This window comes from Sander lucioperca, chromosome 23, assembly GCF_008315115.2.
Source record: "Sander lucioperca isolate FBNREF2018 chromosome 23, SLUC_FBN_1.2, whole genome shotgun sequence".
In the NCBI taxonomy this organism is placed as follows: domain Eukaryota; kingdom Metazoa; phylum Chordata; class Actinopteri; order Perciformes; family Percidae; genus Sander; species Sander lucioperca.
In genome coordinates, this window is record NC_050195.1 from 11,767,142 (window position 1) to 11,794,938 (window position 27,797).

General features: G+C 38.8%; 1 protein-coding gene across 1 annotated transcript in view; it reads right to left on the bottom strand.

Annotated features, from left to right (window-relative positions):
- Positions 1 to 403: 403 nt before the first annotated feature.
- vstm2a (V-set and transmembrane domain containing 2A) overlaps positions 404 to 27,797 on the bottom strand; it is a 107,035-nt gene continuing 79,641 nt past the window's right edge. The window contains exons 3-5 of the mRNA XM_031300962.2: positions 27,148 to 27,198; positions 19,276 to 19,612; positions 404 to 3,650 (exon numbers count right to left, since the gene is read on the bottom strand). Coding sequence (XP_031156822.1) covers positions 3,577 to 3,650; positions 19,276 to 19,612; positions 27,148 to 27,198 — 462 coding nt within the window. The 3' untranslated portion in view covers positions 404 to 3,576. The remainder of the gene's footprint in view (positions 3,651 to 19,275; positions 19,613 to 27,147; positions 27,199 to 27,797) is intronic.

Below are 27,797 nucleotides of genomic sequence, written 5' to 3' on the forward strand. Positions count from 1 at the left end.
TATATATATATATATATATATATATATATATATACTACATCTACTACAAGTATATGGAGGAACATTCAGTCCCATTGGGTTAGCACAAAACTGGAAATTCCATTGAATTCCATCTTGCCCATCAGCAGCTATACACACAGCAATCACACACATTTTCTTTAGGAAATGCTTTTCTAGTGTTATATTACCACCATCCTTTTCTATTTGTTTTTTCTCCATTTCTCTGAGTAGTTGCATAAATGAAGGAAGGGCTGATTTTAAATAACATTTAGCAGTACTATCAAATGAAAAGTGGATAGAGAAAACTCAAGTTGGAAACTGGGCCAGTTTTCGGCGTAGTCAGCACTCTCTCCAGTTCACTCACTATGAGCTCAGTACTAACCAAACAGATGGAATCCCTGTGTTTGAATTTCATCTGTGAAAATGGTTTATTTAAATATTATTCTGATTTCGTCATTATAATACAAACTGTTGCAATGTTCCAGTACAGAAGCCTCACACAATACGAAAGAAAAGAAACTATAATTCATCAGAATTTTTGACAGCTCAACAAACAGACAGGACCGCATTGAAATGAAATACATTAGAATAAACAAATACATCTAGAGTGGATGAGTAGCATGGTATATCAAACAGAAGAATGGCTGTGTTTATGAAATAACATCCTGGATGAAAGAACTGCTGCTGTAGCCGTCATTGTGAACTGTTCTTCTCTTTGGTAACAGAGATCTTGTTGCTCATGAGCAATTCAGCCTCCATCACAACCCAAACTCATGACTCAGTTTTTTTTACTAAGCATCATTTTTCATCACTCCAATCACAATATCAAATCAATCTTCGTTCCAATATCTCCTTCTTTGTTATTCAATATGTTGCAAGGACCCACAGTCAAGTGAGTACCCTAGATTAGGATGAAAGCTTTATAAAGGAGATGTTTCTAATATATATAGATATTTTTTTTGTCATATACATTTACCCAAGTTCATTTTGAGGAGATGAAAACCCACTTTGGACTTGTTAACACTTGAATATGAGTACATGACACCATTGTTACAAGTACAGAACATCACTGGCCTCTGCCTTTTTAAATTGATTAAAAAAAAAAAAAAAAACGTTAACATGCTGATTATTTCATTTACAAGTTGTACACATCTGTAACTTTTTACATGAGGGTTGGACAAGCTGTCCACTCAAACTGTGCACACTCTTCAAAGTGCTGGTGCACTTTTCCAACAGAATCAACATCCTCATCCCATTCTACGTTAAAATAAGTACATTTTCTGAAAACTAAACATTCTGGATCATATTACATAACATGTTCTCATTTCAAAACACAGCAATCGATTTCCAGTCGCAGCAGAGTGGCATATATATATATATATATATATGACAGTGATGCTAGATTAACTGTCCAAATACACCCTGAAGCTATTTGGAATTTGAGGGATTAGACAGGGTTGCCCTCTGTCGCCCACACATCTTGTAGCCAGGCTGGAAGCTGCTGATCAGTAGATGTCTCAGGTCTGATCCTAAAGCATGACAAGGACTGCCAGCCTTTGGACTTCGGTGCTGAATCAACAAGTTTCCCTCCACAGTTCTTTGGGAATGCAGTACAACTATACAGGGGGATTTTTGCTTTGTCTGCAAAGCGGAATAAAAGCTTGAAGGGAGGTGAGTATTTTGCTTTTTAAAACACACAGCAAAGTAATCGTTGGCAATTACATGTTATGCAAGAATGTTAGATTATACCATACAACATATGAGAAACTACATAATCATGCATCATGTTAGCTTAAGTTACATGATGGTGTACATTTTGGGAATTAACTGAGCAGAAAAATAATATGGGTTTCGGAGTCAGTGTCTACCAAAATAAAATATTGATCTCATTGTAGGGCAACTGCCGCACTCTGGCAGCATGATCCTCAGGGTGGATAACATTCACTTAGAATATGATTCTTGAGACATAAATCAACTACTCTATTATTCATAAATATTTCAGTTTGAATTGGAACATCTGCATTTCTGATAGATGGTTCACAATTTCCTTTTTAGCTCAAAAGTTAACAACAAAAAAATTCCATTTATTTCAGAGGTTATACTGTATCTGTTGTTGCACTATGAAACCAAAAAAACACCTTTGTCCGTGTTTGAGTCAGATTGTCAAAGCGTTTTGCTCATAAATGCTCTGCCTGGATAAAAATCTCTATGATATATCATCTGAAAATAAAGCTAAAAATATAATACTGTAAGATATAAGAGAGAAGATTACAACAAAACTAACTAATTTCACCAAAACATGGGTCATATATAATGTTAATGAAAGCAAGTCTACTCTCCGTGTTGCACTGCATCTCATCCAGTCACTCAAACATCTACCTGCAAATGTGTGTGTTTGTTTGTTGGAATCAAAACAGTAAAAACTAGCAATACTCATGATCAAGTGTGTAAATACTCATTCATTTTCTGTAATAATGAGAAATACTAGGGAGGTGCACAAAACTGAAGCAAGCATGCTATTTGAAAATGGTGCAGGTCGATTAAAATTAATCATCCAATGGTCACATATCAGGATTTTCAATGACTCATAAATTGTGACATCCTTTTTATTCCTACTGGAGGATGCAATACAAATTAAAACGACAAGGGACAATGTTTTTTTTTTTCACATCAAAGCTAGCACATTAAAATAAAGCTAAATTCAATGTACTGTAACACTGAACTCCAGAGTGATGACTTATGTAGCTCAAATAACTTATGTCCCCCCCCCTCTCTCTTTTAAGCCAATCAGACCAATACGCATGCACACCTCTGTGTGTCACTAACAAGATGTAAACGTATGCATAATTAGATCATTTAGATGGCCAATACAGCTTTGGAAAAATTAGTATCTTAACCCCTTTTAACCTTATGGTTAATGTTAACAGTCTAAATTAACATGTACTTTAATCTCTTTTCTTTTCTGTAGTTTCTTTGAGAGGGCCAGAATGCCTTTACGATGCAGTTTCGGGGTCAATATAGTGAGTTTCAGCTATGTATACAGCACATACACTAATTCTAGGTGTTTCAAATAAAACAGACATATCTAGAATCATATGTATTACACAAATATAGATACTCCTTTTTTCTTGTTCACTTTTGAGCAATAAACACATGAACTGGAACAGTGAAACCATAAGAAAGTCATTCTTCCATGAGAGTTATCCAACAAGATACAGAGTCCGTTTTCACACTGAGCGTTGCACCTCGGATGGTGTCGAGTCGACTTCTGTACAAAAGGTAATCCAACCGGTTTAAAGGTGACTGGTGTTTGCAGTGGCTAATAACAATGTGCTGGGTGCAAGAGCAGTAGTGGCAGGGAAATGAGGGCCAGCTGTGCTGTTCACATGGTGTGTGTGTGTGTGTGTGTGTGTGTGTGTGTGTGTGTGTGTGTGTGTGTGTGTGTGTGTGTGTGTGTGTGTGTGTGTGTGTGTGTGGGAGGGCGGGGGCGGGGATAGAACAGACAATTTTCTTGTTCACTTTGAGAGCAAACAGAGAGAGAGTAGATCAGGGTGAAAACCATTTCAGTTCTTGAAATTATAACAAGGCATCCCTCACCAAACCACACACCAGGAGGACAGCCAGCCCATAGGTGGATGATATTCTTGTACCTGAGAAGAGAAAATCAAAGGATTGAAAAATGTACTATGAACATTACATTTTCTGATATAACCATTGCAAAAAAGAGAGAAACATATTTCTCTCTCTCTCTCTCTCTCTCTCTCTCTCTCTCTCTATTGCCAGATGTTACAAGATTTGTCAATTGTCAGAGACTTTGCCACAAAATAATTTTTTTAAATCTTCTTTTAAGAGAGACCTGAAAACATACATACATACATACAGCTTGCCCTCGTACTTTATAATACTTTTATAAAATACACATTATTTCATGCAGTGTTACAAATGTGTCTATATTGTTTTTTTTGTGTTATCTAACATTTGGTTGTCTCTTTGTGTTTCAACCTCCTCTGCATTCCAAATATTACACCATATGGTTTCATTAAGTTTGGTCCATAAGGCTGCAGTCACCTATAAAGCCTGTGAGCACTGCTTGGCTGCGGAGCATGTATTCATACACATTACATTGCAAAATACATCTAGGTTATTTTCTGTGTGAGTCAAATAGTTTTTAACAATTTGCCAAACAATATTAAACCATTAAACATTCATCCATCTTGTATTTTAACAATCTTTGGTGAGTTACTTTATTGACTTTATTGTTTTTCACTGTCACGACACAGACAACTGGAAACATTAGTTTCTTTTTTGTACTGGTGAACACATGCACAGCTCCTCAAGCACATACATTATGGCAAGGCTGCTCAATGTAATTGCAGAATTAGAGTAAATAGAACCTGGCACATCATTCATACAAAACTGTCAAGGTCTAAAATTGGCTTTTGACGAGTTGACTTAAAGTTAATATTCTTACATAAATTCCACTATCTTTACCAAACAACCACATAAAACTACATCTGTAACCCCCCTCAAAGTAAACAGCCTTTGAAGTGTTATGAAAATGATTTACATGGGCAGCTACTGTTGCCTTGGCCCTGCCAAACTGTTATCACCACTGCAGGCAGCTCTGACTGTTTACTGAGCATCTGACATGACTAACAACTGCAAACTAGAACACAGCCTCCTCAGCCTACTCTTTGATTCCCCTGCTTCTCAGGGACATCCAACCTGAACTTAAGAGAGCAAAGCAACCAATGTCAACTATAGAATTCTATGCAGCAGAATTCTTTGTACGAAAAATAGTTTACTCTCCATCAGCAGAAACAGAAAGAAAGGATTTGATAAGCTTAAAAGGAAGAAGAAGTGCAAAGTTGTAATCCTGTGAAACAAGGCAGGACTTGGGAAATACAAAATGAAATATTCACAAAATCATATTGACATTGACTAGATTCCTGTGTCAGGCCGGGGGATGGTTCTAAGAAGGAAATCGTCCGGGGGGGACACTTTGTACCTTGCGGCCCAGCTCTGTCTGGGCTGCTGGGGATTGGGGGATGAAGGGAGGAATGGTAGGGGGTAGGGCTTTGACCCTTCATTCCTCCCCACCACATCTCATTTGGCTTGAGGTGATCTAGAGAACAGGAGTGCCACAGAGGAGCAGCAATCACTCTGGGCCAAAACATCCTTCACACAGAGAATAATTAATCAGCCTCCAGCTACGAGTCAGAGCAAGACACAGATACAGACAGTACATAAAACTGTACATGGAAAAACATGCACTAATTCACTTATAACAAGCTTTTTACAATCGTCCAATCAGTAATCAATCAGTAAAGATCTTAAAGATGCACAATTTAATTTAAAAAACAGAAAACCTCTTAATTATTTTGAGAGAGTTGTGACCTTGTCCCATTTCTTTTTTCTTTGGATGCACCAAGCAGGTTTTCCTGAGGGCCATTAAGAAAGTGTGAGACCCCGAGCAGTTGCGAAGCTATCCTATGCCATTCTTTTTTTGAGACCAATTTTTTATTAGCACCATTTATCATTCAGACATACAGAACAAATTCCACAATATGTGCCAGGTAATATCAGATGGTGCACAGAACATGAAACACAAATTGAACAAGAACAAAAACCCTCTCCCACCCCCCACCCTCTGCGGTCTCGAGGAAAACAAAAGAAAGAAAGAAACAAACAGAAATCACACCTTGCCTAATCACTCTCCTCTAGTTCTTGTGGCGTTGAGTTCATTAGGTCTGATATTTGTGCTGCTGTGCTTTTCCATAGGTTGATAGTCGCTGATTTGGCCTTGTTAATCCTTGCTGTAGAGAGCTCAAGCATAACTATGTCTTGAAAATACCTGTATTTGGTTTTACATGGGAAGTTGTAAGGAATCAGCCAGACATTTTTTCTGTTGTGTTCTACTGTCATTACTACTCCTCCTACCATACTGTACATTTATACGTTTAATTCACAACCACGTACAGTACCTGAATTAATCAAATCATAACAATGAAGCACCATGCTTCAACAACACCTGGTCAACATCAGTCAAGCTTTATCCTGCACTGCATGACTAATCTGGTGAAAATGATAAAAGGTTTTTGAGGATGAATCTGGCTGAGTGTTTGAGTATTGAACTTACAATTATCTACACCTCCATGCTTTTAGTATAGCATTTCTTTACATTTTACCAAATCTTGGCAAAACATGATGAAAAGTCCTGCTGCTTTGGCTACTCATAGTTCTTGTCCCTACTGTAGAGACAACAATCCCCTGGATTAATTATTGCAAAATGTCTGAAGTTAAAAACAGTTTTGATCCTGTAAGCATCTGTGACAGGGTTTCTGCTCGGCCTTAAAAAGTCTTAAATTAGCTGAAGTTTTGTGTCTAGGTCTTAAATAATTTTAAACAGGTCTTAATTTTCCTACGTCCATTAGTTACTTTTAATGCTCATTGAAATGCTTCCGCAGCGCTTTAGCATATTTTTGTTGTTGTAGTTATTTCTTTCACTAGTGCAAACATAATTCGCTGTATAACGACTACAAATGAGACCAACATGCAACTTATATTGCAGCCAATCAGCTTTCGTGTTATTGGTGTCTCTTTTAGATTGTACCACAGACATAAACCGATTTTTTTCTTTAGGTATGTGCAAGTGCACGATTAGTGATACTTGGCTTGACAAACTGAATTTAGGGCAAAAAGCCATTTGCTTACAATGTATTTGAAGCCAAGTGCTTCTTATGCGAGCGAGAAAGCAAATTAAACTGGGAACGTTGAGTGTAGTGGCGCTGGAGTCTCATGCAGAAAGTAAGAAACGTGCTGCTGTGAAAGGTCTCCAGCAAACGACAGCCATCAGCCAGTTCTGCCAGGTATCTGGCAGTGGCTCCAGCTCTGGCCCCAGCACTACCTCCACACAGCCTAGGCGAGGCCCACACAGCAGCAGGTAATGTTAGCCCACCAGTAGCTGCTTATACGGTTAAATGCTGAAAGCTAAACGGTGTAAAGTGTGGCAGTATTTCACTGGAAATGATTCCAACAGTCTGCAGTTAAAGATAGAGAGTAGCTGCACCGTAGACACCGGTGGTGCTCTCAGAGTTGTCAGAGAAACAACACAGACAGGACGTAATGGTACATTCAATTACAGTTGGTAAACTGGTGGTGCATTTAATGGTATTGAAAAATACCCTTTTGTCATCTGTTGTTCTTCTTTTTGTCGTGTAACTGCAATTGACAGGTAAACTAAGTAAGTAATTGTTATTACATTTTACATAAATCATTTTAATTAAACCATATGGCCTTAGCAATACACAGGCCGTGCTCTTCTTTATTTTAAAGTATCGATTCAGATACTCAGAATGAGAGTTGATTTCATCCCTTTTTTTGCTAAACTGTAGACAAGCAAATGTTTTCTCTGTGCCTAATTTGTGTTTTTTCCTATGCAAAAGGTTAATCTATTTTGTCTAGTTTGTTGAACATGATACATAAGTTCAAGGCAACAGCAACAGCCATGGGGAGAATTCCCACAACCTGCATGCTGTAAGAATGACTCCTACTAATGTCAGGTTAAATTGATGCAATATATGTAGCTGTATCTGTTTGGGGTATGCTTACATAGAGTAGTACTAGCCTTATTCTTTAGCCATATTTATTATTGCACGTGTACAATACTCGATTTAAGGAAAAAAAATGTTTCATTTCATAGTTCAGAATTGATTTAGAATTCATATTATCTTATTTTATACCAAACTACTGTAAATCAAGTGTTTTTTTGTTGCTGGCTGATCTCACTGTGGCACCTATATCAAGAAGTATTGAAAAAACAAGTCCATCTATTTGTATTGATATATTTATATTGTGCAGGGTTTACACACTGCCATGTATGGCACTAGCCTTTTCATTGGGAACACATTTGGGGTTCAGTGTCTTTCTCAAGGATCATTTGACATGCAGACAGGAGGAGCAGCTGGGTCTACTGCTCCAACTGCTTCAGAGCTTTGAATAGTGTAGGCTGCATGGACCTGGATAGTAAGTAATCATTTCCTGAAACAACAACTAAATACACTAGCAATAAATTGAGGCAGGGCTGCTGGGTCATAATGACATCCTTCTGGGTACAACATGATAGGTCACTGCACGCTGCACAGCTGTGATGGGTCAATTCTTTGCTGTCAGTTCTGACATCCTCCAGATGTACTTTTAAAATCCATTGAAGCAACTCTAAATAGTGCTACACTCCCTCTAGAATCTGGGGATAAAGCCACACTTGTAGAGAACAGAAGGGAGATTGATATTCATACATTATTGATTTGCTGTTGTAGTGGTTTCTGTTGCTTTCGTTGGTATTTGCAAAGTCATTTTTCAGTTTGGTTGTCTGAGAGAACATAAAAAGTAAACGAAGGTACATGTAGATATGATTTTATCAGGCAAAATATAACCTGAGTGTAGCTGTAGCTGAAAAATCCAGTCAAAATAACTAATATATAGCGTAAACACTCTGTCTCCACCTGAAAATTCATAGAGTGAGGTGCTCCAAAATCCAGTCAGACCCCCAACTCTCTTCAGGGGGTCTGCATTTTTATTTGTCTTCTGGTGTTCTTCAGTTTCAGAAGAATGTGTTAACGTGCAGACAGACAAACAGCATTATGACAGTGGGCCCAACTATTTTTCCAATTATTTCACAAAGGATGAAGAAGCCATAATAGCAGAGCCAGTATAGCAAAGCAAAGTTGACCATTTTCCTATTTAAGACTATGATGGGTGAAGATCATTTTTTGTATTCTGTAAAATCTGACAAGTTGATTGACAATTTAGGAAACCAAATGCCTTCTTTTTCTTGCCTGTCTTTTTTGTGTTTACTGGTGTATGCTGGTGCAATGGAATGGAATAAACTACTTTTAAACTAAGGAGGCGACAAAACCCCTTATCTTCAAGGTAAAGGTTAAATGCTATTTGTTTTCAATAGTTTTGATCGTGCGCGGCTGTGAAGACACTGTTGTATTTATAACGATAAATAATGACTTTATCCTTCTATCCGTGGGAAAGTCTGATATGTTTTTTGATTTTTTTTTTGACAATAAACCAAATCAAAAGCCAAAGCCAACGCAATAACAGAGATCTGGGAGCACACAAGTTTGCTACAGTGAAGTCAAACAGGGAAAACGAGTGTTCGATCATCAGAGAGCATTTAAACAAGCCAACAGTCTATCCTGAATATTTTTACTTCTAGTTACCAACATTTTTGGGTTGTACCCATTCTAGCTAAGAAATGTCTCATCGCAGGTTGCATGAGAAAAAGCAAAGATTTGAGAAAAGTCCAAAAACAATGGAGGACATCATTTTGTGTTTAATTGAATATTTTTTCTCTTCTTCTTCCCTAATGTTTAAATCGTTTTGTAATCCATAAGATTTATCTTGTGACCCTCCAGGGTTGAAACCTCAATTTGGAGGTAAAAGCAAATATGAAAGGCACTCAAAAAGTTTGTTATAATTCTACAGGAAGACTGTATGCAAGCAACTATGGTTAGTGAGGTAGATCAAAGTTGAAGCAAGAAATCTGTCTGTAGCCTGTGATTGGTGTTTAATAATTTCACCGTGCACCTGCATTTTCAGGCCGATTGTGCAAGCAGCTCATAACGACCCATATTTACGTTTGCTGCAACCTCTTGTGGCAGAAGTAATTATCGCAGGAGCAAAGGAGGAAGTGAGGTAACAAATAATGCCAAATTCCACGTAAAGCAGTAGGTTGGGTTAATGAAAGGGTCAAACAAAGACAGGACTTTCACTCAGAAGACCAGGTTCTTTACCAAATCCGCATCAAAAATCAACTGTCACTTTTTGAAACTAACCAACTTTTACAGAACTTAATATGACGCAGTGCGGCACTTTGCTGCATGTCAATCATCCTCTCATCCCCCTTTCCTGTCTTCAGCTGTCCTGTTTAATAAAGGCATAAAAATGCCCTAAGAATGATCTTTAAAGAAAGATGTTATGTTAAATAGAATGGTCATATAATTAAACTAGCACCAAGGTCTTCTGTTAAAGTCACGTGTTAAAAACGGCCAGTAAATAGATAGATAGATATATATGTCGTTTTGGGAGTCAATGAAAATGTACCTATTCTGTTGATTGGGTATGAGGATATGTTGTGCATTTTGTACCTTGCAGCCCAGCTCTGGATTGTCTAGGCTGGGGGATTGCCACTTTGGCCTCAAGTGGTTTTGACAAGTTCCCAGATCTCCGAAATGAACATGGTAGGTAGTATCCAACATACTACAATCAAGGTAATTGTTCATTTCCTGCTGTCTTTTTTTACCTTGCAGTATGCGTTATTGAGACTGTTTTAACACAACAATGACGCCTTAGCTAGACATTGCAATCCTGTATCTGCGCTAAAAGGGATCCGCTGGAGTTATTTGGAGGGTCTTTTATTTATGATTCTTACGCAAATGTACAGTATGGACATTTATTCACTGTAAGTCATACTGAATCTAAAAATATGTGTATAATGTCTGTTTGTTCAGATTTGACTGAGTCATAACTCCGGGAAGGAGTAGAATTGTTGATGCAAATTGCAGTAATCAGGTGTTAAAGGTTTTGAAGTAGCTTAATTGCCTTTGTGTCACAGCAACTGCTGCTGCTTCTGCTGACCTTGTATGTGAGCGATTAATACTACTGTAAGTAACTTCTGTTACTTTTAGAACACCTGTATGCACCCGTTCATTTTCACCTAACAAGATAGCTTTGCCTCACATGTAGTTTACTTAAACTACATGAGTCATTTGGATTCTTTCCTTCAATGCCAGTCACATTGAAATACAGTCTGATTTTGTGTGACTTATATAACACATATGAGACTATATCAGCTTACTCTACCAATTAGCATGCATCTGGTGTCAGGTTGTCTCATGTGTTCTCTCCTTGGCACAGAAAATGCATGTAAGCCATCCACAAACAAATGAAACACAGTTTAAGCCATTTTTCTCATATAAATCACACATTATCTCAGCTATATATTTGTGTGAGCTGTTTTTCTCTTCAAAATTAACCTTGTCAGTGAGCATACTAAAGATAAAGCTACCTTCTGTGTTCCTGTGCTACTTTTAGAAAACAACAAAGGAAGAACATTTATGAATTATTGTTGTTTTTGTACACTAGTATGCATTTTAATTGCTGAGTAAATGAAAAATACAAAAAGAGTCCAGCAATACTGTTGAATACACAAAAAAACTACCTTGTATGTGGGCAGTAGTTGCATTATTTCACCTATCACTCATCACACATCACTGTGGCTACAAGCATCTCCACACACTTCGTGACATAGTTTGGTTGACAAGATCACTCTGTCTCTACATGCCATTTTACATCTGAATTCTTACATGGTTATTGAGCTGAAGAAGGGAATCTCAAAGAGAAATGAAAGCTGAAGGAAAAAGTTGCATCCATGGCAGATATGATTTGGAGACGCCTGACTTTTTATAGGATGTCTCAGGGTTTAGAACTGCACGATGCCTCTTTGAGTTTGCATTTTCTCCATGTATTTTCCTGGCTTTCTTCCACAGGACTGCAAACTACTTTAGCTCTGTAGCCGTAATGAGTGAGAGTATCTGTCTGAGCTAGTAGAAACCTTTTCAGGCTTTCTCGGTGCATGCTGTCTTTGAATAGACCCACACTGAATACTCTTCATTTTGTCCTACTTAACCTAACATAACTCTACATTTTGCCAAAATGTTTTTGGCTCAGTGAAATGGTGATGTTGAATATCAATTCCAGGCCAGCGAGGCAGTCAGGTTCAGTGAGGTAGGGAGGTGAATCACCACAGCACCTCTACAGGGAGCTCAAACTGGCTTAGTGCCAGTTCCATCTATGCTGATCCCTGGCCAGCTGACTGGCTAGCTGACTGTCTCTTTGACTCGCTTGCTTACTTGCCTGGTGGCTCTGTCACGAAACCTGCTGTCTGATTTGCTTGTGGACTGATACACTCTCTATCTGACTGTATGGCTGCCTAAGCCATGACTGGGTTTTTGGCTGACTGACTGGTTAAATACAACTTGATGTCATTCTCTTGCAGCTTGACTGTTCAACTGTGAATGAGGGTAAATGTGATAACACAGTCTGGTGGGTAATGCAAAAGCTTCAAAATTACCATCCACTACGTTTGGAAGGATCCCACCAGCAGTTTTGTGTGTTTTAGCTGACATTACTGCAACCATTTTCCAAACCATCTAGCCATAAATGACATGAGGAACAAGCAGCTGATTAGGGCTTAATGTGGGGCCCAGCTAAGAGGTAGTTGTACTTATCTCAGTCTGTTTCCTTCCTAAACCAAAAATACTGATTCTATGAATGTTTCAGCTTATGTCAACATCCAATTTGCAGCTGTTGCCATGTACTAAGTAACATCACTGTGGTCGAATGTAACAAAGTACATTTATTCAAGAACTTGTGCTACTTGAGTATTTTGATTTCATGCCACCTGCTACTTCTGCAAACACATTTAATTGATTCTCAGCAGAAAACTAAATACATTATGCAATCCAACAGAAACAGCTCTGCATACATACAGATATGCATGCATTTACATTCGAAAATAAATAAATGAACAAAACAAATCAATCCATCCTGTCCTTCCCATCCCTGTCCATCCCTCTATGCAAAGATAAACAACCAAAGTATGTTTAAAACACAGTCTCAGGTGGGCGACTCCACTGCTGTGAGAATCTGCTTTTTAATACAAATTCTTTAAGGTCATCAGGTAAATAGTCCAACAAGGGAGACCACATCCTCGTGAAGGACATCTCATTACCTTTAAGAACTGTGCAAATTATCTCATCAGGGAGAACCCTGAAGCTCAGTACAGTAATGCCTGTGCCTGTTAGACATAAACTGCCACTGTTGCAGACATTTAGCCATTTATCTATTGTGAGGCTTCATTGCATCTTCAGCTCAGAATTGAGCTTTTCCCCCCATGTCTTTTTGTCTTTTTGTCAGGACCCATAGAGGCATCCACATGAACTCGAAATGACACATTGACATTGCATGCGACTGCTTGAGCAATATGAATGCAGCCATGAACAGCAGTCCTGCGGTTCCTAACCACCTACTGGAGTGATGACTCATTGGTGTTCTTTCCTTAGACGTATGCAGTCGAGGCAGTTTGAAAAAATACGGTGGTTCTTTAAAACAAGGTCAGTGATTTTTTGTTTGGATGAATGCTTATGCAATAAGCTGAGTCCATATTTGTTTTTCTTTCATGCAGGAACCAGGCTGGCCTCGGGGCTGGGGGGACAAGTCTTGCTTAGGGGACATTCTTCCTTTTTTTTTTTTGCTCGCATTCAGCTCTAGTCACCTCTGAGCCTTGAGAAAACAACACTGCCAGGAATGATGGCCGAGCTGTGATCTAACAACATCTGACACACTGGTGGGGAGTAGCTGTGAACAAACCACTCGGTTCCTGCTGCTGCTGCAGACGCTCCACAAGCCACAGTCACATTCCCCCCATCTGGAAAGTGCCTCATTGTTTACAGATGCAGCAATGCGGAAAAGGAAAATATCTGCACTCTCCCAGGTTTAATTTCATCTCAGCCCATTTACCTATTGTTGCTCATCTGCCTCAAACCTGAGCGCGGCAGTAATAGAACTCTGTCGCCCTCAGCCGTAACACCTCTGTGCCACTCAGAGAAGGTGGCTTAGGCTGCCTGAGCAGACACGGAGAGGCATTTATCAGTGTCAGACACACCACACAGAGGACTCACTGCAACACAGTTGTCAGCATAATTTGGCTGCCTCATAATCTCTGACTCTGCAGCCCCGGGGATTATTCAATTTTCTACCTCTATTCAGTGGCAAGTAATATCTTTCTGTTTTGCTTCAGGGTGCAGAGGGCTATCTGAGCCCAGAGCAGGGCCGACTTTGTGTTTGAACTGACCAGGAAGAAAATGATTGGCATTTATAGATGAGGAGGAGGGGTACTGTTGTAACATAGTTTGATAGTCAGAAATTAAAATAATGCAAAGAGGTAATGAGAGAAAATTCACACTGAGCCAAGACTGATTTCCTCTATCATGCTGACATGAGAAATACATGAAGCACTACAAAAACACAAACTTACATCACATACATGTAAAGGAGGCATTATAAGTGATAGACAATTGTGTATTTTTAAGTAGTATGAAAATACAGCCACATTTTAGTTCAGTTAGGTTAGTCCAAATATTTTGGTTGAGATTAGGGTAAGGTTTTTACTGATACTATTGTGACAGAAAAAGACAACAGCATTGATTGTTTATTTTCACGACCATAAGAAGTTGGTCATGTCTGAACAATTTCTCTTAGCAACAAAGGTGGCAGTAGTGTGCCATTGTTATACTGAAAACCCTCTTAGGGAGATGGTGAGGGTGGCTGCAAGGGTGTACAAAGTGTTTAATCACAACGACAATCATTCCCTAATCTTAACCAAGGTTTATTTGAAGGGCAATAAACAACCTATTGTGTCATTTAGGACTCAAATCTTGGATGGTTCCACTTATTGGACTATATAAAAAACTCTGATATGGTCTGAACCTTTTCTTACTTAAAAAAATGAACTAAAAATTGTAAGTTTTGAAGAAAACTTTGTTTCGATTGTGCAACAAGGCAGGCCAGGTTGGTTCTTTCGGAGAATGATTGTAAAGATTTACAAAGAATATGTTTACAGCATTTAGTCTCTAACTGGGACATTTTGGGACCGCTCGGTGGACGATACACTGGTAAGAGCAAATTAAGTTTAACCAGGCCCGGGTTCGAGTCCGACCTGCGGCCCTTTGCTGCATGTCATCCCCTCTCTTTCTCTCCCCCTTTCCTGTCTATCCACTGTCACTACTGAATAAAGGGAAAAGCCCCAAAAAATAAGTTTAAAAAAAAAAAAAAAACATGTATCCAGCTAATTTAAATAGCTCACGTTACTGCACTGTGTGAACAGTTAACGTCATTTAATACTATATTTGGTGTTTTCTTTTGCGGGGTGCAAATGTTCCACCAAACCAAGTTCCTTCCTGAGACTTTTTTACAGAGGCATTGTTGCTGCATCTGGATCTTGAGAGCTGTTCTTTCTCCTATCCCAATATGTATGTATGTATGTATAACTCCAGAGTACTGTGGAGATAGGTCTGGCAATGCGAGACAGTAGTAAACACCCAAGTGCGATGTCATGGTGTACTGTCCACTAGTGCTGACAGATGTACTATGCGATAAACACATCATAAAAGACGCAATGAATGCCTGAAACGCAATGAATAAAGAAAATCATTCTATTTACAGTATCATTACCCCTGTTCAACAAGTTTTAACATGTAGACATTGAGGAAGCAATATTTAGTGTTTTTTAAGATTATTTTTTTGGCCATTTTAGGCTTTTATTATATAGGACAGCTGAAGATGTGAGAGAGAGAGGGGGAATGACATGCAGCAAAGGGCCGCAGGTTCGATTCCGACCTGCGGCCCTTTGCTGCATATCATGCTGTGACAAGGACTGAGCCTTTGTACATGCACGCTCCACCAGGCGAGCTATCCAGGCGCCCCAGGAAGCAATATTTTAATCTGCTCTTCTGCAGTCTCTCATCCACTGCCGTTATGTTTTACACGAGCACCCACTAGCTCAGCTAATGTGTACAAGCTAATAATTGTACACTTAGCTGCTGGCTGAGACAAACCAGCCCCACCTCCATCTTTCAGTAAAATTCACATGGCAAATTATTATTCACGTCAATGATGTCATCGGACCTCAGCAGAGTGAAGAGGACAAAGGACAGACATCAGTCATTAATACATTTCTAGGATCTTCATTTTTTTCTAAACTTAACTAAGTATTTTGATGTCAGGAATATCATTGTATTGCTATTTTAGATTGTTTCCAATGAGATATTAATATGTTTATATAGTGACTTTGCTGTTGTAAACATTACTGTTGCTGCTATAGAAATTGTATTTTAGCCTAGTGATATTGTACATTTTCAGTTATAATCCAGATCTGAATTTAAAGACAACCAGGCTGACATAGGAAATATATAGCTTATATGCACACTACAATATTCATGCGTGATCCGGCAGAATTTCCAGCAGCACCGGAGCAATTTCGGAAGTGGAACATCTTGGATATAGACTAACTTCTACATAACTGCAGCAAGGTAAGAGGTTATAGCACTAAAGCTAAAACAAGATTTTCAACTGGTGTTAAGTTAATCTTTTATCATATTATTTGTAAAAGGACAACATAAAAGTGATTCAGATGCCCACATAATATTGAAGTTACAGGTATTAGGGTTAAATATTTCCTTGTACAGTTTGTTCATTCAGAATGCATGCTCCTGTTCACTAGCTTGATTGTGATCAAACTAAAATGGTCAAGTCAACTTATAAAAGGCTGCACAAAACGTTTACAGTTACAGTTGAGTAATTAATCATTTTGAGATTCTACAAGTTAGTGAGGAATACCCTTTTAAAATGGTTGACAAAGTTGAGTAAGGAAATACACATGTTGAGCTAATTGCAGCTATTTAAATTGATGTTATATTAAATATACCCATAACTCCTTACAGGTCAATATGTAAACTGTTTTCTGTCTTTGCTGCTATATTTATTAATCATGCCATATTTCATTAACAATAACAGATGGCTGTTCCAATCATTTAATCTAGTAAAAACGTGAACCAAAACAAACATAGACTCCAATTTGGTTTCTGCTGGTAACCAATTTCAATAAAAAAAAATTAGACATATTTAAGATTGCTTCCATACTGTCTTAATCATTAAAAAACTAATCAGCAGTCTCATTTAACTTACACACATTTCCGTTAATACAGTAATTTAATCAACCCATAAAGCATTTATTTTCAATGTAAATAAATGATTACAAAGAAAATGTGTTCATTACTTAATTATTACCTGTTAAAATAATTTTAAGTAAAAATTTTGTTTTGCAATAGCTTTAGGGAAATAGGGAAATATTACTGTATTTTACAGATTGGTTGCTGCATATTATCTCTTATTTAAAGAAAGGGCTTCCTTGAATAGGTGCAATATGTTCATGTTTGTCAAAGAAATCCACTGGGAGCACAGCTGACCTCAACAATAATGAAAGGGTTCGATTATCCTCCACTAGCTTGGTGTGCACGTTTTTCATTTCTTGCAAAGGCTGATGATGTTTGCACTCACCAAGACAACTCAATAGCTATTACACTGCACACATCTTTGAAAGGATTTCAGCCTTACTGTGCTTGATGAAAGACAAAGGTAACATTGATATTCTTTGCAATCTGCTGAATGTAATTACAGCATGGGTATTAGATGATGGAGACGTACTGCAGTTAATCTCATGAATTCCAGTTGTTAAAGTTCAATGAAAATAATGATAGCTTAAAGTCAGTATGTTTAGCATTTTTATATTTATAGCATCTGTCAAATTATTCTAATGGCGTTTTTTTTATGCAGAAAAATTTGAGAATTTTGGAGAAAATGTGTTGCTTTCAGTACCTTATTTTACAGTATCCCAAGTTCATATTCAGAGGTGTCTTTCCATCAATATGGGCATGTTCAAATTCTACCCACAGCAAAATTTTAAGCAATTGGGGATAATAAAAAGGAGCAATGACATTCTTACCAAATAAATGTGGGAAATAATTTAGAAATGTGCTACTGATTTGGACTAGCCTACTCAGGCAGGGAGTCCCATAGCCGAGCACCCTGCAGCAAGGATACCCTGGGTAATAAGGTGAGTTTTAAGAAGCACCAGAGGAAGCTGCCTGGGGATCTCAGAAGCTGCTCATGGGGGATAACTATTTCTATAATATAGCTGGTAGCCTGACATATAGTGCTTTAACATTAACAGTAACGTCTAAAAATCAAAACTTACAAGCAGCATGCAAAGAGATGCATAAAGGGTAGAATGTGTTCTCATCTCATAGAATTAGTTAAGAGCCTAGCAGCAGCGTTTTGGGTATGCTGCAGGCAGGCAATTGACTTGTAATTTATGCCTCAATAAAGAGAATTGCAACACTTCAAACGAGATGAAATAAAACCAGACTTCTTCAATATCTGTGGTGACTGAAAAAAGAAATAATTTTGGCTCTGATCGTCATCTGAGGGAAACAAGACTGATATCTGAGTGACTGAGATGACTGACTGAGATCACCCTAGCCCCTTGCTTATCAATGGTTATTATTATTATTATTATTATTAATATTATTAATATTATAGTTTCTCTAAACAGATTGTACTTATGTAAGTCAGAGGAAGAAGCAGAGCTAAATAGCGGGGTCTCATATTTTGATTCATTGATAGTGACACAGTGACAAGGCCTGCTGCATGGTTCTCCAATTGGGCTCCATAAACATTCATGCCCATTATAACTTCCGCAATTATGTAATTGCAACTTTAAGACAGAATTTTAGACGGCAACTCATTTCAAAATATTTCTATAAGGATTCTTAACAACATTGATATTAACAAATTATTTGTCAGAATTAAGGTAAAAGTGTCTCTTTACCTGAGATGCTGAGCTATTTTTGCATACAACTTGAGGATCCTCACACCTTGGAACCTGAGGATTTTCCTATGACACACTAAGCTTCTCTCTCCTCCTCTCTTTCTCTCCAGCTGTGTGCATTAATGTCCCATTATTACATGTTACTAACTCAGATTCTTCCCTGGAGACCTTGTGCTTTCTCACCTCGTAGACGCTCTTGGATTGTGGTGGCACCTGGATTTTGGTCCTGCTCAACGCCCACTGCTACTACTATTATTTGTCATACTTATCTTTAGTGTTACTATAATTGCCACTGTTCATCATGTCATTTCATTATAGCCACTGCTATAATTATTATGAGTCATATTTATGTATAAATAATACAGAAGTATTTATAATATTTATAAAAACTGTTTAACTGAAGAGTGCATTTGTATTATGCATCTGTTGTCCCTTGTCTGTTTTTATTTTGCTCTATTTTAGGACTTCCCAGTTAAATAAAGGTTAAATGAATAAAGTAAAAAATGCGAGTATGTGCGTCTGTTTTCTAAAAAGGCCATTTTACACTGGACAGCTGTATAAATGCATGCTGAAGTCTGTTGTTGGTTGTTCTATATCTCCCCCAAACAACTTTATTTTAGGTATGTGACTCACAAACATGTCAAACAGATCAGGAACATTGCAGACCAGGCTATATGCTGATGGTAAAACTCTGACTACATGAGTTCTTTTTGTCTTCCACTGTGCCCTCATTAAGTAACCTTCCCCCAGGGCCTTACCTGAGCTGGGGTTGTGTTTAGCTGTATTGGAGGATGTGTGAGAGGTGGAGGTGGAGGCCACTCTCTGGTCTGAACTCATGCTGTCCTGGCCCAGAGGTGAGTTGGACTTTCTTGGCTTCTTGTCTGTCAGGTGCAGCGGGGAGCTTTTCTTGGGAGGCAGCAGTGGTCGTCGAGGCCTGGCCGTGGCATTAACTTTCAGCCAGGCTTGGGCTTTGTACTCCACAATCTCTCCGTAGTTAGCTCGTGTCACCCGGCACTCGTACAGTCCTTCGTCACTCTTGCCGACTCTTGAGATCTGCAGCTTGTGTGAGATGTCGTTGCCCTGGACTTTCACTGTCTGTTAGAGTGATTGAAAGAGACTAAAGTGTCATAACAGTGATGGAACCAAACAAGACTTCATGACACATCATGCCAATTTATTCTGCAACATATCTCATTGTCATTATACTGTGACATTTGGATACAAACATATTGAGCGGAAGTTGGACTCGGACATATAGACATATAGAGAAGTGGCAATGATAATTACAGTTTCAAATTTATTGCTTGATGCACAGGTCAAAGTTTGAATAGTGGTTCTTAACAGCGTCCCATAAGCATACTACATACAGGTTTTCCTTCTCTCTTGTGGTAAACCTTGAGGGCTCCGGACTACTTTTTTTCTTTTCTTTTTTTTTTTCAATAATATTTTATTAATTTTTACATTAACAAACAAAGAACCAGACAGCTCAGATCTTGCCAAATTACAACAGAGTAATAATGTACATTGTACATGTTACATCAACACATATTAGGATCATATCATATACGTTATTATTTGCATTAGAGTCATGTCAAAGGAAGAAGTTAAACAATCTATGACTTATTTATGAAGGCAAGGTGCGGACGCCCTTTCTGCAATAGATCAACAAGATCACTAGAAAGGTAATCGAGAAGGGGTTGCCATATATTATAAAAAACACCCTTTAAAATAGCGCTAAGGTGTTCACAGGAAAAACCTTAAAGGCACCTAGAGGCTTCTCCTCAATCCACTGGAACAGAATACACCAGTCCCTCCAGGATTTCACAGCCTTTTTCTGAGATTGTTACAGCCCAAAATGCCTGATTTTGCGGGAGCTTTTGTAAAAAATTGTGATAAAAGTTGCGATGTCTTTTGTATTTTTGTTGCAATGAAGTTGAAAGAGACAGTGAAAATTGCAAAAAAAGTTTTGGTATACTTCTTTAAAAATAAAAGGAAACTTGTTTCGGGGAGAATAAAACTACTCTGGGCTGAGTTTTCCTAGTAACCTTACCAAAAAGGCTCAGGGTGCTGAAAATGTTGGTATAGTATGAAAATGGCTGGTGAATTTAAAAAAAAAAAAAAAAATAGAAATAACAATAATAATAATTTATTGAATGAATCAAATTTGAACATATGTGTCAGTGGCGTGTTGATCTGTTGTTGTTAGTTAATTTCCTATCCTGTCCTGGGACACATTCATACGATTTGATAAAGTACTTATTGGACTTGTCATTGCACTTACAATAATGAGCGTAGCTGTCCTCAATTTAGGTCATTGTGTCTCATCTCCGGTTTTTCCTGCATCCACCGTGTGTGTTTGTGTGTGTGTGTATGTGTGCACCCGCTGCAGAGAGCCGACAGGATTGAAACAGCAGCAGCTTTCAGCGACTTTAGAGTGAAAACACGTTACAGCATACATTGATGTTAAAATTTATACAGGTTGGCAGGTTGTCTTTCGCTGTACCTTTTGTTGGTAAAAGTGAGATGTTCGAGTCACACACGTCTCGTCTTCATATCAGAAACAAGGAAATGAATTTGGTGATGTACGTGTGTTACGTCAACCCGTTCTCACTCCCGCTTGGTCAGACAGTCACATACTGACGCAAATTCTGGCACGTGGGACTGCTGTGATTGGGAGACTTCGGTTATTGGTCAAATTTGTGGAAAAGTTGCGGTGATTGGTTAAAATTGCGAGTCGCACCAAATTCACAGTGATTGGTTGAATTTGCGTGAATTGTTGCAATCATGACATCGCAAAATCCTGGAGGGACTGATACACTGTTTCGCCAAAAGCAGAAGTTTATACAATAAAGTCAGCTGTGCAGTAGACAAAGATAGCTGTCCCCTAGGTATACTCAGAAGAAACAAAACTGGGTCTAAGGTAATTGTTTTGGGAAAAATTTAACTAAGCTCCTTAGCGACATTTTTCCAATATCTGGATATTAAGGGGCATTGCCAAATACAGTGGTAGTAGGTTCCTATTGCTTTATTACACTTAACACAAAGCGGGGAAACCTGGGGATTTATTTTGTGTAAAAAGTGAGGAGTACGCTGCATCCTGTGTAATATTCTATATTGACTCTCCCGAAGTCTATTGCATGTAAATATTTTCTTAGCAGATACAAAAGCAGCGGACCACACCTCTGTGCTAAGTTCAACCTCCAAGTCCTTTTCCCATAGCTCCCTCGTCCTGTCAGCATTGACAGACATATAAGAGGTTAATTTTCCATGTAAAAAAGAAAGGAATTTCTTCTCATTTAAGACAGTTAAATTAAAATGAAGGAGGAAGCTTTCAATAGGACTCAAGACTGGTTGATCAATTGGTAATTTAAGATATGATTTTACAGAATGCCTCACTTGGAGAAAATCAAAAAAGTGGTTACGTGATACTTTATACTTATTCTGAATTTGTTTGAATGACATAAAATAACCATTTTCAAATAAATCAGAAACCAATCTTAGTTCCTTTGAATACCAGTCATCGAAAATGCTCACTACTATGCCTGAGGGAAAGCTTTAAAGGTTGTAACGTTGAGAAAAAAGTGTTTAGTGATATCATTTAGTGATCCGAAGTGTGTTAAGTATAATAAACACCAAGTATCCACGGGGGGTTCCCTTTGATGTAGGAAATATTTAAATCAACCTGATATTATGCAGCATGACAAGCCTAATTGTAGTAAAGAAAATTAGGGAGCGCTTGACCCCCCTTGTCTATTGGTAATTGTAAAGTCTTAATTTTCAATCTAGATTTCTTTCCATGCCATATGAATTTCGACAGCAATCCTTCAATATCCAAAATGACTCCTATTGATCTTTAGTGGCAGCATTTGCATAGGGTATAATATTCTGGGAAGCACATTCATCTTAATCAAACTTATTCTACCCATCCAGGACAATGGGAGATTGATTTTTAATTGATGTCAACGTTGCCTTAAAATTTTGTTTGTACAGCTCTTTAATATCTCCTGAGACTCTGATGTCCAGATAAGTAAAACCTAAGATTGACCACCTGAAAGGTAAATTGACAGGAGTTGCCCAGTCCTTAGAGCCACCCAATGTTAAGACCTCTGACTTGTTATAGTTAATTGTATACCCTGAAATCAGGCCAAACTGATTAATGACTCGGGAGGGAGTTTTTAGGTTTAACAATAAACACTAACATGTCAGATGTCAGCATAGCAAAATTCTGTATTCAATGTCTCCCAACTTGACTGGCACCCAAACCAAATCTGTTAAGAACATTAAATATATACTCCCACTCCACCCGGTCGAATGCCTTTTCAGCATCCAGTGACACTGCAATAACCTTGTTTTTTGTATTTTGTAAAAAAAAAAAAGTATAACATTCAGAAGCTGTCGGACATTGGAGTGAGAGCATCTACCCTTGATAAACCCTGTCTGGTCTGGTCTCACCAAAGTGGGCAGCACCTCCTCCAGCCTCCTAGCCAGAAGCTTGGATTGAATTTTAAAGTCCACCCCAAGCAAGCTTATTGGTCTGTAAGATGCACAAAGATCAAGAAGTTTATCTTTCTTTAATATCAGAGAGATATGGGCAAGATTTAAAGTTGGTGGAAGTGTGTCCCCTTCAAATGACTCCATAAACATGTTGGTCAAAGGACCCACCACAGACATGGCCATCTTTTTCTAAAATTCAGGCCCGAAGGCCAGGGCCTGGAGCCTTACCACGCTGTAGGATTTTAATGGTCTCCAGGACTTCTTGAGCTGTGATCGGCGCATTTTAACACTCGGATGAGTATAATTCCTGGTAGAACTCTTTCATTATTTTACTGATAATTTTGGTTTCAAAATATTGTTTACCCTTCTTATCTCTGAGCGAGGATATTGCATAGAACCCTGCCTTGCTCTGGGTTAGCTGAGCAAGTAGCCTGCCAGGTTTGTTACCGGATTCAAATAATCTGTGCCTGGCATAAAATAATGCTGATTCTGCTTTTTGAGTTAGCTGTTGATCTAAAGCAGAGCTGGCTGCTTCTAATTTCTTCAGTCCAGAGGTGGAGGGAGATGCCTTAAAAGTTTCTTTCCAGGCTAGCAACGTCTCGCTCAAGCTCTAATTGTTTAGCTAATGTACTCTTCCTTTTTGTTGCTGTAAGTAGCAGTAGAGACCTCAGGTGAATCATTTGTAGAAATAAAAAGTTCCCATTGATTTTCTAAATATGTCAAGAATGCAAGGTTGCTAAGAAGAGATGGATTTAAACGCTAGGGTCTAGAAAAAGGGTCACGATAAGGTGGCAATAGTTCTAAAGATACCGAAAAGTGGTCTGGGAAAACGTGTTAATGGAGCAAGTTCCGGTCCTATCAAGGACAGATCTAGAGACAAAGATATAATCAATTCTAGAAAAAGAATGATGGGGACGGAAGAAAATGTGAAATCTTTACGAAAATACTTCACCTAAACGTGTTTCTGCGAGAAAAAGGCCATGCAGTTGCTGAATCTGTCTTCATTTCAGATCGACAAAGGTCAGTTTAAAAGATTTTCGTCAGATTTTGAGAGGCGTTCGTCACGCTCATCCTGCTCGTCATTTCCGGTAATTGGTCATTGAGTCCGACTGCCCACTAGTCAAATCGGCCCAAATGAATGCCGACGGCTCCTCCGACTGACGACGGCACGGAACACACCAAACAGACTCGGGTCACCGACCTTGCCAGACAGATGGCCAATAATCGGGTTGGTGTGTCAGCGCCTTAGGGTGGTCTTGTAACAATGCCACTTGTACCTTATCTTTTTTAAGCATGTAAAGTATATTGCATCTCTTAACAATGTGGTTAATTCCTTTAACATTTAACGTTTAACATTTTCTTGGTAACTCATTTAAGTAGGTGATTGATCAGACAACCAATGAAAATGATCCAGATTGAACCAAAAAATTACCCATTATAGTGAATACAGCACATAACAGAGAAATTTGGCACAAGCTGAGTGAGCTGTGCTGGTATAAACATTTCCATCTTCTAATGTAGGAAAAAAAACTAGAACCTTGTTCATACACAGAAAATATTGTAAACATAAACAAACAGAGAGTTATGAACCAACAAAACGAAACAAAAACAAAAAGCTACCCGCTGGGTAGTTTTATAGGAGCACATGCTGCTAAAAGGAGTTTCCATTTCCGGAGCGAAGAATGAAGATCCGCGTCCGTCATGTTCCAGATTAGGCGTCGCCCTCACTGCAGCCATTATTCTCGGTTTATCCCTGGAGTTGTCTAGTTTAATAATCACCAGGTGGGGACGCACGCCCTTCGGGCCCAAGCTCCGGTGCGCCCGGTCAATTTTAATACAGGCTTTAACACCTGGACTCGCTTCTATACCGAGCACGGTGGGCAGCCATGTTTCAAAGAAGTGGATAGGGCGTTTTCCCTCCGTACCTTTTTCAGGTTGAGAACACAAATGTTATCCCGCCTGCTGCGGTTCTCCATATCATCCATGCAATCGGCTATTAGCTTAATTTTCCTCTCTGCTTCAGTGAGCCTTCCTTCTAGACCGGTCACTGTATCCTCCACATCCAACACTCTCTGCTCTGCCTCGGTAATGGGTTTCGACTGGCTTGACAGTGTCGTGGATTTTTTTTTCAAAGTCTCTGTAAACTTGGAGAATTTCTCTTCAATCATGTAGCTAAAGTTTTGAGTCACCTCGCAAATCAGAGCCGTGGTATTTACCGCCAAGGGCTCCTCACCTGTAAATGGCGAGTCTGTTTTTTGGCTAGTAGTTGTAGCATTAGTCATTCTTCGTGAGTTGATTTTCATCTGTTTCATCACTTGTTGTCAGAAGGGTACTTTTTCTTCTTGCCGCTGATTCGTACACTTCTGAATCATTATAATAAGCCAAAATGGGAACAATAAAGTGAGTTAAACATAAATATAAGAGGAGTGGGAGCAGGAGCTCGGTGGAAACACGTCTTCTAGCCAGCCATCATCATGTGACCCCCGGACTACTTTTTTTATACCCGGTGGCACTCGAGCCAATGTCTTACTGGCTTACTGGCTTGAGCACAAAATCTTATGGTGTCTTGAGATGGGTGATCTAAATAAAATCCTCTATCACAGTACATGTATTTGATTTGATATAGCAATTTTTTTTTAATCTGTATCATTATAGAGGAAGTTTTCTGGAAAGTCAGCGGAGAAACTGGTAATCGATAAAATAGCTAAATGGTAATATGTGTTTTTGGCAGACATTAAGGTACTTAATCACAGAGATGCAGCGAGCGGCAACATCAGCGTTTGCGTTAAACCTGCATTCTATCTAATTTCCAGCAGGGGGAGACTCCACTGGCTCCAAAAAGAAGTCAGTTTCTATAGGTCTATGGGGAAATGACCCTACCTCTCACTTGATTTATTGACCCAGTAGCTTAAAATTTTAAAAAAGAGTTTATGGTCTCAATCGCTAGTTTTTAAGTCTTCTTCAATACAGCATGATGTTCATTTTGTAAATTATGTTCCCAATTATTTTAAAATACACAATAAAGCAGAGGATGCTTTAAGGCGTGGCTACACGCCGACCTGTCAATCATGATGAGGCTTAGCAATGTGTATACATGGCACTGTGTAAATTAAATAGCCATGAACTTGTTTTCGGGGTGCTGTCCATGTTTTTATCTTAAACTCTGACCCTCTCACAGTGTGTTTTCACTTCATAAAAGTTAATTGGAACATTTTGGTCGCCTAAAAATGTATTGTTCAGTGTTCGGTAGCATCAACCAAAGCTAGCTAGCTACCCCTAGCGTTAGCTGGTAACTTGAGGGAAAGTCTGCCAAATTTTCGTTACTGCTGTACATGCAGATAACCGGCACCAGTATCTGGAGGTCTGCGTTTGACCGCCGGTGAAACTCTGCTGACTCAAGCCAGAAGGGTTGAAAATCGGCAACTTTCCCTCTTTAGCATTTAGCTTAGCACAGCGCCATTGAAACCATAGAGACAGTGGCGTAGCCGCGTCATTCTCCCCCAGCTCTGGCCTTTTTTCCTAAAATGGTCCAAAATACCAAGATGGCGTCTGCCAAAATGCAAACTTCAGTCTTCAGAACGGCAGTCCATAAACCAGTAGTCGAGGTCACTGATGCTACGTCCATTATTTTTAGTCTATGCAATGGAAACTTTTATTTACATTCTGAGTGCTGCATGTGGTTAGGTTTAGAAATGTAGGGTTAGGGAAATGTTGTGGTTTTAGTTTACGATGTTAATATAACTCATAGAAATGATAACCCAATTTGCAATAAACCATAATTTAAAACATCTACCTGTCACTTTACATTGCACATGACTGTTTGACTATCTGTGGACTCCAGTGAGGTCACTGGAAGGAAGTGTGTTGCACTGGGCACAGAATGCACATACAGAGAGACAGGAAAAAGGGGCAGAACGGTTGGCAGGGCAGGAACACAGGAAGGGAACCACTCTGACAGTAATAATACACTGCCACTGATTTCCCTGATTAGCTCCTTTCTCCGGTTGAAGGTGTATTATTCGGGGGAAATCAGCTGCTGTTGTGTTTGCTCGGAATGAAACGCTGCCAATAACACGGCACACATTTGAGAAGCACTAGGTTGCAACTAGGAACGCATGACGTGCTATTCAACTTACACTTATTTTTGTCCCCTCGTCATCAGGATCAGGCTCTGGTATCATCTCCATCTGGGAACACACAAAACAAGAGAAGGAGAAAGAGAGCATTAGCGTGCTGTAGTGTCTGCTGCAGTGTAGCTCTCAAAGAGCCATGCTGAGGACACATTCAAGTATGCATGTTATGGAAGTCTACTGTCAGACTCCCTAAAACCAGCTACAAGATTACTACGACAACTTTGAAAAAAAGGCATCATCTATCTGCTGACGGTTATAAATATTTCATTCCAACATCAACACACAGTTTACAAACTGAGTGATTGCATGGCTACTGTTCTTTTGCCTTTAAAAATAAATGCACAAAGATGTTGCTCATGCAACTGTATTTGATTTATTTTTAGATTCTTTGAGTGGTTCTGTAGAGAAAATAAAGACAGTTTCCAGATGATGCAGTGAATCAAGGGGAAAACTGGTTCAGACCAGGATGCTGTGTGACAAACTAAGAGCTTCCTGAGACAAATGATGCCTCAAAACCTCCATCAGTCTCTGCAGTAAAAGTTATATTATCAATGAAAACTTATGACCAATAATTAAATGTCAGAAGGACTGGAATAGCTTTTCAGGAAAAAAAGAAGAAATTCAAAGCACAAAAAGTACTTAACAGCAACGTA